The sequence below is a fragment of the Micropterus salmoides genome, unplaced genomic scaffold (assembly GCF_014851395.1).
Source record: "Micropterus salmoides isolate LMB-PRFRI ecotype aquatic unplaced genomic scaffold, ASM1485139v1 Ms_hic_scaffold_22, whole genome shotgun sequence".
Classification (NCBI taxonomy): Eukaryota; Metazoa; Chordata; class Actinopteri; order Centrarchiformes; family Centrarchidae; genus Micropterus; species Micropterus salmoides.
Genome location: NW_024041373.1, coordinates 16886160 through 16898659, shown reverse-complemented (window position 1 = coordinate 16898659; position 12500 = coordinate 16886160). Strand labels below are relative to the sequence as shown.

Genomic DNA, 12500 nt, shown 5'->3' with positions numbered 1-12500 from the left:
TGGCAAATTAATTATGGTTATGATGGTGGATTTTGAGACCCGCTGTCACTGCCCACCCCTGATTAGCCCCACTGCATGGCATTATTTGAGTCTCTGAGTGGGATCATCCCGCTGTGATCTTTTCCCTCTCTTCACTGGGAATCTTTTCATCTTACCCAGCGCAGGTCAAATCCAGGTTAAAACCTTTGTCTCAATCTACATCTCTCGGCCCAAGCAAACTGCACAAATTCCAGTCTGTCAGCTCAGCAGATTCCTCGTCCTGGTGTACAAGTCTTCTGCGTGCGTGCCATCCCTCTGTGTGGGAGGTATGCTAGCCATGCACCCACCTGCTAATATAAAAGCTCGGCTAACTGAGAAGACATCCCTGGGTTCCCGTAATTGCCCTGCTGACAGTGCTTTGGCAAGAAAAAAAAAAGCCTTTCTGTGTCATCATTTGCACAACGTTATGAATAGGTTAATAAAATAAAATACTTTAATTATAGCTTAGTTACCATATTGTTAATGGTGCCAGTGTGGCTCAATTGAATAGTTCAGTTTCTACTATTAATTATCTGAAAGTGAACTTGTTTAAATGATATTTTACAGCCCCTTGATAAAATTACCGCTAGAGGCAATGTAATGATAGACAGACAAAGGCCATGCACGAATTATCATAAACTATTAGCTTGTTTCCAAAGGGTTTTATGTTAATCTTTTAGCGCTTAAGTACCCTGCAATTAACATATCAGGAGGAGCTGCCTTCCAGCTAGGCTTGCAAATTGAAGTCCTCAGATAAAAAAGCTATTGAGATGAAACCCTGAAAGAGAAGAGGAGCTATCGCACTGAAGTGTGCTGGAATTTTTACTTGTGTGCTGTTTGTGTGTGCGCGCGTACATTTGTGAGAGAGGGAGAGAGATAGAGAGACTTTAAGAGCACTGAGACAAAGAGTGACTGAAAAAGAGAGCAAGATGCCGTGAGAGTGTCTGTGATCAAGGGTGTATAACAATTCCATTATCTCTCTTGGGTGATGACATGAGATGTCTCTTTCAGGCCTCCTTCCCTTTGTCTAACACTATACAGTGTGTGAGCTATAGGAGGACTGAAATGGCTCTCATTGGCTGCAATGGCGGCATCTGATGGAATGTGTCTACATATCAGGCTAGTGGCTTGATATGTAAATGCAGCGCGCTGAAAAGGCTACAGGGAAATATGGTTCATTGTTAGGTCTTCACAGTCCATGTTCCCTTTTATGCTAAGCACAATTGTATCCACTGAGCGAGCATCTTGTAAACCTCCGTTGCCTTTGGTAGGTTAAACCCACAAAGGAGACCCATGCTTTGGAAGATATGCATGTTTTATAGGATAATTGGCAGCTTTGCTTTGGTCTGCTTTCTTTGTTGTCGACACATAGCAGCTGACATAATTTACATTTACTACAATTAAATTAAAATACCCTTAACACATGTCTTCAGTTCATTTTTTTTTTGTCCTGCTTACTTACTGTAGAAATTAGAAGAAGGTAATTATATTCCTAGAAGTGCTATCCTCATTTTATGTGAAGAAAATGTATTATATTTCAATATAGTTTTTTATTTTATTTAATTGTATTAAATTTCTAGTTGTTTTCTAGAATAATTTAGCTAATGGTTGCTTTTTTCTGTTTTTAACCATCTAGTCAGCCTTGCTGTAGAAAGCAATTCACTGTGTATGAGAAAAATGAATTGTTAGACCATTACACAGGGCATTCTGTACATTCTAGTCCACATCAGTCCTAACTCCTAAACCATATTGCTCATAGAGTGCTCTGATATTTTCCTCCATCACCTAAAGATAAATGACTCCTCTGAGGCCTTAATCTCATGTTAAAGATTTGTTGGCCTCTAGAAGTCAGGCCTAGCATTGAGATGCCTCGCCTGATTTATATTCACTGGCATGGAAGGGGAGCCAAGTGCACTATCTGCAAAGCAGATGCTGCAGCAGTGCCCTTGTACTAGGCTTTATATTTCACCTGAAATAAAACCTCCAAACAAGGTCATGTCCTCGAACCCTCTCTTCTCTCTTTCTCTCTCTATCTTTCTTTCTCTTTTTTTTGTGACTATTTTCACATTTCCAACAAGCACTCTTAATAGTCTTTCACAGAAATGATAACCTGACAAAATATTATGTCTCCATTCTAATTGAAAAACTTGCACAGGAAATGGCACAGAAGCCTTACCCTACACTGAGAGGTTTTAATTTCTTTGAGAGCAGAAAGCTGAGAGAGAAATAAGGAACATAGCCGGCCAAAATTCTGATGTACGCCTTTAAAACCAAATTCTTGTCTGTCAGCCCCTATAATTTATGGGGCACAGATTACAAAGCTACCGATACAATAAATTAAACTGATGGACAGAATTATGCCCAGTGCTTCCTGCTCTCCCCAATGACGCACACTAACTTAGCACTGCCTGACAATGAGTGTGATTTACCACCCGGGCAAGAGTGGAGAAGGGAAAACATTCACAGACAGAGGCACCCAGGCCTCACTTTGGCCCACAGCCTAGTGAATAAAACCCTGCTTTAATTCACCCACAAACGTGTCGCCATTAAAAGACTAAGAATAGGAATTGCAGATCATAAATACTCTCTGATTTATAAGCTAACAACAAAGAGCATAAGCCCAGCCAAGGAGAGGGAGATTGTTTGACAGAATGTTGTCAAGGAGAGAAAAAGAGAGGAAAAACACACTCATTCTCTCGTTCTCACTCACAGACACTCTTAACTAAATCTGACCAGGGATGTAGCCCAGCCCTATCTCCTGCAGCAGCGTAGGAGCAGATGTGTCTGCTCTCTTCTCAATGTGTGACAGACAGAAAAGATAAACAGAAAAAGAGAGAGAGAGAGGAAGAGACAGAGGGAGGGAGGTAAAGAGAGCAGGAGCTGGCACGGCACTGGCTAATTTATCTCGCTGAGAGACAGATTAAAGAGAGAGGAGAGTGAAACAAAGTTCCACTGGCTTAATCAGCGGACAGCCTGCTAGCAGAAGACATGATAAATCAGAGCAGGCTCAGTCCAGGAGAAAGCCTTTGCTCTGGGAGGGAACGGGAGACATCCTCAGCCAAACAGCAGTATCTTTTTACATGGACTGTTGTGAATAGCGGCTCGTGAACCCGCTATGTGTATACTTGCAATCGATACTCATTGCTATTGTTTGAACAAACATTGTTATACAGTAGCCTTCTGCTGTTACTTTGTTCCGACACTGTTATTTTTAGTAGTGGGTGAACAATCCTTGCTAGTGCTGTTGTGTAAACAGGACAAAGGGACATGAAGGGCCTTAAGTTTCCCCTTGGTTTTGCTGTGCAGCCGTGTCTTTCTTTAGCTTCATGTCTGACAGGGGACTAACCTAAGGGCCTAACCCAGGAACAGGAAAAGGGGCTTAGATATCCCTGTGTCATTAGTTCACTACGGGGTCACAGCTGGGCCACTCAGAGCATGATTACACCCCTTGATTTATCTGCTTTGGAGCCCAAACACAGATAAATCTCCGAGCTCATCCCGCCGTGGGATCCTCTCTGTCTGATAAACGGCCCAAGCTGAATAAACAACCACCCCCTACCACCACCCTCGCAAATACCCTAACCCCTCATACATATGAATAATTCATTCAGATTGTGAGCTCTGTTAAATGTGTGTATTTTGTATCTTAAATGGCAAAGGTGCTTCTGTGATCTCTATCCAATCCTCCTTGCATGTCTTTGATGAAATGCTAGAGAGGCAGAGGTTGGCGGACATTTTGTTTTGTAGTTGTAAACTTTTTTTCTTCACCCCGGCTGTTGTCCTCTGGCATTTTCACATAAATATACTTTATGCAAATAAGGCGCGGGTTAGCCTGCACCACAGCTTCTGTGTAGATATTGGCCCGTCTGCGACTTTATGACAAAGTTTAAAATCATTCATTACAGTGACCCCTGCGGTAAATTCACTTAGTGGAAAATTGCCTCAGCTCTCCTGTTTGGTGTGTTGATGTGATCACGAGTGCATTTTTAACTTAATTAATTGGCCGTTTCTGTTGACAAGAAATTTATGCAGTAATAATTTGCTCAAAATAGATGCAGAGCGCAGGAAATGAGATATCCATCAGGGCGCTTGTGTTCCGCCAGCTGCACCTCGGCTAATATGAAAGTATTTCAGGCTGCTCAGACCCTGCTGTTTGCGCAGTCAAGATTATATATACCCACGATCCATTGCCTGCCTCAGAGGCGCTCATGGAGGTCTATGATAACAAAGACTATGTGATTTATGGCCTGCTGTGAAAGCAGAACTTGATGAGATTAAACAATTTCATAGCACGAGTGTTTCTCAGAGGGCCCTCTGATTTGTGGCAGCAATGCCGACAGTAAATCAGGTTTATATATCTGAAAGCATGCTCAGCAAAGGAGCGCAATTACTGTTTAAGACAGCTACTTTTTATTTAATTTTTTATCCCTGGTTTGTCTCTTTTATTTCTGGCCTGTCACATAGCCACTCACCTTCATAAGTCCTTCTCAGGGAAGGGTTGAAGAAGAGCGGAGGTGGAGAAGCCGAGGAATGGAGGAGTGGGAGGCACAGTGGTGTGGGCTATCTCTCCTCCACAGCTTAGAGACACAACAACAACAACAACCAGGGGACAACGACGGCCACCGGCAGAACAACACGGGCATCCACAGAGCAGGGGGAAGCGCTCCATTTTTAATGCATTGTTTTCCTGCTGCTCTGTCCCTGTCTGGGTAAATGGAGTAGGCAGAGTGTAATTAGAGAGCTGGGCTTTGCTCTGTGCCATAAAGATGACATGGTGTAATGATACAGCTTACAGGCCCGCAGAGGGTTCTGTCTCGCGACGGAGGATCTGGGTCGTTTGCCTGTGACTTATGATAGGTGTGGAAGATGACAGTGTTATCATTGCGATGTGGATGGGGGAAATTTCTAGCGAAAGGTTGTCAGGGATTGGAGGCGAGGAGAGATGGAGCGGGAGCATATTAATCATCTGTGTTTACAGGTTGTCGTGTGATATTTCCAAATCGAAATAAAGAGGAATCCAATTTTACCAATAGCTTAATTATCATTATGTCTGTTTATAGTGTTGTTTATTTGTCTTGAAATATTTGCTGTTACCAGTTCAAAGGTTTGTTATTTAAAATCACGAGTATGTGCTCCAATATCATCTTTACATGCTTAAAAATATTAGGCGTAACAAAATATTTTTTTATATATTTCATACCGCTGAACATTTTGCATTGAGTTGAGGTCAGTGTTTTTACATTTAGATAACTGTGGTTGTGCTGTATTTACATCATGCACGTCTGCATCTGCACCAATCAACTGATCAGTTTGTGTTTGTGCACGAATGTAAGTGGGCATGTAAGTACATGTGCATTAGTGTTTCATGCACTCAAATATTGTGAGAGGGTGTGTGTGAGCTTTTTGAGTGCATACACACATGCATATTTGTGTGTTTTTGAAATTGTGGTTAAATGTTCTGTGTGTGTGTGTGTGTGTGTGTGTGTGCGTGTGTATGCCTGTGTCCTTGGGTGAAGATGCATCTGTCTGCATCATCCCATATCTTCCCAGAAAACATCAAGAGATCTCATTATTTCGACATATCTCAGGTTTCTTTTTTCTTCCCGTATGCCTTGAGTCAAAATTAGTTTTCATTCCCTCTGTGATCTTACTGACTGAAGACGGCTCAAAGTAAAGAAAATCGCAGTCTTCATACCTTCGTAGCGAGGCTGAGTCAAACACACACTTCACACAGCCGCAGACTGAGTTAAGCATTGCTAAGTAACCTTCACATTTCACTCGTGTGAAGAGCTAATTTCCTTTAAGTTCACATGTCACTTTTTGTGGCTCTTTTTGTGGGTCCTCTTCAAATGTCTCTCGGTGTCTAATTGCATAGGAAACATTCTAGACAAGCCGGTGTGACAGGCCCGCTCCTAGAGTCTTCAATTATTAAACATCCTACACTCTAGAAAACAGCTCTGACATTAGCTACAGCCCCTAATCAGAACAGAAAGCCTCATGATATGTCACACTCCTTACTTGCTGTGGTTTTGTGTGTGTGTGTGTGTGTGTGTGTGTGTGTGTGTAGTTTATAGTATGTAGGAAAGATGAAACTATTTCCTTTCACACCAGTTAAATAAGGCAAAACTCTGACAAAAATGATTTTTGTCACAGGTAGATCAGAACACTCACATTTCCCTTTTTTTATCCTCCTGTTTTAGAGATAAAAGAAATTGTTTGTACTTGTGAAAATATATGAAACAATCAGTAATGTTTTGTGTAAAAGTTTGAATAAGACATTGAACCATTGTTTGAACTAATGTATACAACATTTAGTGATTTTTATTTTCGTCTGTGTAACTTTAGAATCCACACCAGTGGAAAGGTCATACTAGACCAAAATAAGAAATAGCCTCAAGCTAATTGTACTGCATACCTGTTTCACCTACACTTTAAATCACCTACAAGACACTCCAAGAAAAGGTCAAATGACTTTAAATTTCAACCTAAAAACAAATTACAGCTGTATTACCATTTATGAGTCATCTCTACGGATGATTAACGTCCAGCAGCGCTCAACCTTTGCCTGTCTGACGCTTAGCTGTACACAAAACGATGATGTTCACTGTTGCTGGTGCACTCCGTGGGCCTCGTGCCCCGAGCGAAACATCTGAACAGTTGCTCTTGTGATCAGTGATCATATGATACATTTACTCAGAGCAAGTTCATTGGAGTAGAACTGGTAAATCATTAAACACACGCTCAGCTGTCTTCCTGCTGAGCAAAAGACTGCTGTTCTACCCACAAGTGCAAGCACCATTACATCAAATGTTCTTCCCCCTGCCATTACCTAAGAAAACAGAATTAATACTGTTCATGCACACAACAGCAATTTAAAACACATCATAATCTTTTCTCTAAACCACATTCATTATGATCAGATATAAAAAACACAACAATTGAATTAATAAACTATAGTTCTACCTTTCACCATGCCAGTTGTGATTGTTGCTGGTAAAATATGCATTTAAACGTTTTTACCTCAACCAAAACAAGTTTTTTCCTGTTCTGTGTGTGCAGATGTTAGGGGTGGATTCAGTCTCTGGTAGTGAATTAGATCATTTCTCATTTCATCTTTGCCACTACATGGTGTAAGACGCTGCAAGCTGGTGCTACTTACTCATTTTTCATTGTTTATTTCTAAAAGTGCTGTATTGTTCGTAACCCCTAACTTCAAGTATGAGACATGAATCATAAAAAATTCTATCGAGTGAAGAAATAAACGTGTCATGCCAGCATTAAATGTTGACTCAAATAAGTTCACAAGTTCTGTCTCCTCTGATCTCTAACATGATCAGAAAGCAGCACCAGTTTACAGAGACAAGACGTGAAAAAAGTTCCATGCACAGACACAAAAGAAATATTTTGATATAGACCCAAAGAGAAAACATATCAAAAGACATTTTTATACATGTCTTTTGCAAGCACAAAAAGCAGAAATGGTGTCAAGAGAAAACAAAACAGAAGGCTTGTTTCTTCCAACAATTGCTTTAAGCTACAAAAATCTCCTTGAGTCCCTAGCCACCCCTCAATGTCAGCCCCCCTCCCGTCACCCTCCCTCCCTCTCTCTTCTTCGTTTCTCTCTTTTCCCCCTTTCCCTCTCCAAGGCAGGACAGGGCCCTCTTTGCACCCTGATAGGTTGCGGGCTGATGCTTAGCAACAACATTCCTGTGCCCTAAGTAGCAGTAAGCCTCTGGCTGAACTCTTTGATGTGGCTGTCAGGCCACATTTATTTCCTTTTAGCACTTTGTCTACTTGTCCAGATGTATAAGGAGATAAAAAGGGCTGGTGTTTACACTGGTCTCCCTCTGTAGCGCGGCTGTAATTAGATTGTATTGCTGGTCAGTATTAAGGAGGGAGGTGAGGTGAGGCTAGGCAAGAACCACCTGTGTCAGGATGAGCTGTTCAGGGTGAGACCTCAGAGCCAGTTGAATGCAGTGTTGTATTACATGGTGCAAAAATAGTTACCTTTATGTACTTTTGTACATAACACTGACACCCAACATCTTAATCACATTCCAGTCAAGTAATGTACCGTAATATAACGGCCATCAAGATTTGATATCGATAGCCAAGCTTGCAAAACTTTGTAAACTTTGTTGCAGTCGCATCTGAAAAACACCTAGATATTTGTCAACCATCGACTCACTTTCTGTATCTCATATTTTCAGGAACCCCACTGTGGTTATGTGCTCTATGTGGCTCTTCTTGTGTTTTGCTTTTCTTGTCTTTCCATCCCTCTCCTGTGTCTCTCTCTCTCTTCCTGCTCCCCTCTCTCATGGTGATACGTTGGAAGTAATAATCACTATTGCCTCTGGGTTTATCAGCATTTATTCGCATAACAACACAGAAAAGGAGAAGACAGACAGCACTGGTGTGATGTATTATCCAGTATGGGAATCATCTTTCATAATGACATCCAACAGAGCTTCTTTTCTGTGCCACCACCCATTTCTCTCTCTCTCTCTGTGTGTCTCTCTCACTCACTCACACACACATACACACACGCACACACACACACACACTTCATTTCTCTCTCCCTTTTTCCACTCCCCTCTGTCCACCCTTTATTATCACAGAATCCATGGTGCTCCCCAGCCTGTAAATTTGTGCCGCATTATCATAAGCTGTGGTGATAACTCACATTGCATAGAGACAATAATGATGTGAACACTCAGCATATGCCCCGGGCCCAGCAAATTAAAACAATGCTCAGCTTGATGAGCAGACTAATCTGGACAGCAGAGACACTGAGAGAGAGGGAGAGAAGAAAAGGGGGTCCGGGAGCATCTTAAATAGACAACACAGCAGCACCTCCCTCTGTTCAGTGTAGGTACAACTAGAGAAAAGAAGAGAGGGAGACAGGGAGAGAAAGAAAGCAATACAGAAAAGGTGGAAGAAGCATGGATGAAGCGCTTGTTCTGAAAACATGAAAGGGATATGATGTGTGAAAACGAGACGATCACTAGCTTTTATTTTTGTACGTTAGTCGTTTGTATGAATAAGCACTGTGTTCAGCACATATAATTCTGCAATAAATGCAGGAAAGGAAGAACTTGTGTCACTTTATTGTTGGCGCCCCTATCAAGTTTCTAGGAGTAATCATACAGTGTCATGTTTCTGTTCAACATCCCCAGCAATGTATTATCTAGTAGTTTAAAAAAAAGAGCTCAATGTCAGTCATTGATTTATCCCTGGGTTTTATTTTGAAATAAAATTTCAGTTGCGTAGCACCTGAATTATAACTATTTAGTGTCAACAACTTCACATGTATATAGTAACGGTTGTAATGTTTTTAAAAAAATAGTTTAATAGCTCGTCTGTATAGCCCATTTGTTAAAAAAAATAATAATAATAATAAATAAAACAGGCATTCAAATAATCTAAGCCATCAGTCTGTCAGCCTTTACAAAGCATTTACCAGAGTGAAATTTCTCCTTCATTTGTTCCACATGCTTTCTCATCATAAGCATTGCTGCTTTCTCATCCTTTGGACAGGCCATTGACTAAAGTGAAAGAGTGTGGTGAGGTACGAAGGAAGGTCTGAGAGGAGAAAAGGGAGGATCAGGACATGGGATAGCTAGCTGATTGATGTTCTGTGGGTGGGATAAAATGGTTGTGCTGGACAAGACGTGAAGTGACAACCACAGATGCTGAATGGGTCGGGTGTTTGATCAGCAGGCATGATACTGAGGAGGTGAAGTGGTGGTGTCATGCATAGCACAGGGACTGGGTGGGTGGTGATACTGAAAGCAAGGTGACTGACGTCCCATAGGACCAAAACTACGGTATGGAGGCAGCTCAAGACTCTATCCACCATTTAGCTAACCCCAACAGTCATCCCTCTCCTTCTTCACCTCCAACACCCCCCTAACATAGTCGTGGGTGGTGCTGTTAATAATGTGGCAACTAGGAAGATTAATTGTGGGCAAGCAGCAGGATTAGGAGGGGCTCTATGGGGCCAAGCAGGCCAGAAGAGGCCCAGGCCTGTGATCTTTCAAGCAGGCCAGGAAATGAAGCAAGCAGGGCACAACTCAGTGGCTCAGAAGAGCATGGAGGTAGATCAAATAGAGAGGGCTCACAATTCCTGTGTTAATGCCTGAGTTGCTCTGTTAGCTCATTGTAATTGTCATAGACAGACTCTTTTGGTGTTCATTATGACAGCCAATATCAATTATATCCTCGAAACCAAATGGCAAAATGCAAAATCACGGCAATGAAGAGACTTCTCTAGATAGGGTGGGTGGTGATCATTTTGGTTCAGGATCTCTCATTGGCCCATTCCAGTGTCCATTTTGCTGGTGCTGCAGTTAAGAAAATATGAAGTATGAATACCTGATTGTTTTTCCTCGAAAGGGATGTGTCAGTTTTTACTGAGTACAGTATGTTCTTATTTTAGGTTGTTTTACTTCTTTTATTACACATTCCATACAGTGTACAAGCAGGGAGTGATCTGTGATATTTCTTTACAGATTTCAGCCACTCCAGAGGCTGAGAGCAGCAGGTCTGCTGTCAAAACAATATTTTTATTCCAAGCTGTTTCCTTCAAAAGCATGGTACACCAGCGTATATGTAGTAAGGTCTCAAAATAGGCACATTATGCCATTTTTCTCTTTGGTGTAATATGAGACACATGCTGGCCAGACCTTAATTCCTTTCAGAGATGCTATCTGAAAGCACATTATGTGATTGTTTTAAATTCACAGTGCTCTATTTGCCGATGAAAAATATGGTTCCATTTAACAGTGCAGACCATTCCATTTCTCAAGGTTATGCATGGGCATGTAGAGGAACAACAATAAAAGTGGGAAAATGCTGCTCCAAACCATCTCTAATATGTATTTGTCAGTTGAGTCGCTTGCAATGATTAAAGGCCCAGTGAATTCCTTCCTGCAGGAAAGGAAAGTATTTCTGCAAAGGCATCAGATATCGCTGTGTCATGATAAACTGCCTGCTCTGCTAGCTAAAAGGCTATGGGAAGGAAGAGGATGTTTTGGACCTTGAAAGTGCACAAAAGAAACAACACAAGAAACTCTTGACCTGTTTGGGAACATGCTCAGAGAATCAGGCCTCTGTTTTCTCTTTGTCTTTAAGCAGCATTTGTCACACTTGTTTCGCCTGAACCTCTGGCTGTGCATACAATCAATAGCTCATTCTGGCTGCGCAGCCAGGAATTTGTGCATGCATTTAACTCACATTTCAATTCTATGACATTAAATAACATAGCCTGTTAAACAGAGATTTGCATTTAAAATGAAAATTAGACATAGAGAGGTCATTTCATGCCATTTGTCAGACTACCATCACATAAGCTACACTTGGCTGTCCAGAGTGAGTGACGTTTACCCTTTAGTTGACCACTGCAGGAGGTCATGGCTGAGTGAAGGTTAAGACCTCTCCTCCCTAACCAGGTCGTAGATCAGATCATCAAAGCCAGGACTGTAGCTACACAACACGTGAGAAATAATAAAACATGACCTGCCACATTATGTCATAAAACAGGAGCAGTGTTTCCAACATTTCCTGTAGCAATACCAAAGAATTTATGACACTCGCAGTCAGTTACACTAATACTTGACATTTTTAAAGTTGTTGAACCTTTTTTCTTCTAGATATTCATTCTATTTGTATGTTTCCTTTCTCCTAGCTAACTAATGAGGCTGGATCTGAGAGTCAACCACTGCCCTACACTCCTCTACCCCGAGGATCCAGAGATGCCAAGAACCACAAAGGTAAGACGAAGACCTTTGGGCTTCACAACCTTTTCAGTCAGTTGGTTTGTACATACATCTGTGCAATTATTCTTCAAAATAAACAAGAAGCAACACAATATATTATCACACATTCAATGAAAACCTATGGATTATGTAAATGTAAGTCATGACCCTAACAGCTACATAGAGTGGGAATATATTGACCTTGAGACTGAGTTGAAGTTCTGATATCCATTCTTATTGATTTCATCTGATCTGTGTGATGTGTTGATAGTGGGAATAAATCTGAGTAATCTAGGTTAACTCTGATTTGAATGTATGCGTGGGAGCACACAACCCATATACAAGACGAGGCATCCTTGATCTGTTGCTACTAGACATTGATTAGGCCTCATATTGACCCAGTGTAGTCAGTTGATGTAATTGTGTAGCAACTTCTTAACATCAAACACTCCACTCAGTAAGAATGCATTTCATCCATGAAAAAAGATATAATGTTCTAAATTAAGTGTGTAAGCCACCTCCTACATTTGTACCTCAGCTTTAGTAAAAAAAAAATATCCTGACAATCTGTTTCATTATGCTACATAGTATTTTTTATTATTATACAATACCCATAAGTGAGCAATTTTTTCAATCAATTTGATTGATTGATAGATAGATAAACTTTATTGTTATTTCACCTGGGTATTTACATACGCAGAAGAAACGAAAAGTTTATTCTCATCA

At 41.1% G+C, this 12500-nt stretch overlaps 1 protein-coding gene across 3 annotated transcripts in view; it reads left to right on the top strand.

Moving 5' to 3' along the window:
• The window catches only part of lrmda (leucine rich melanocyte differentiation associated), a 215230-nt gene that overhangs the window by 177172 nt on the left and 25558 nt on the right, over positions 1 to 12500 (top strand). For all 3 annotated transcript variants that reach the window (XR_005447215.1, XR_005447216.1, XM_038737156.1), the window contains one exon: positions 11705 to 11789. Coding sequence is in view for 1 of the 3 variants with exons in the window: in XM_038737156.1 (XP_038593084.1) it covers positions 11705 to 11789 (85 nt within the window). In the remaining 2 variants the exon portion in view is untranslated. Of the gene's footprint in view, positions 1 to 11704; positions 11790 to 12500 lie in introns of those variants that run through there.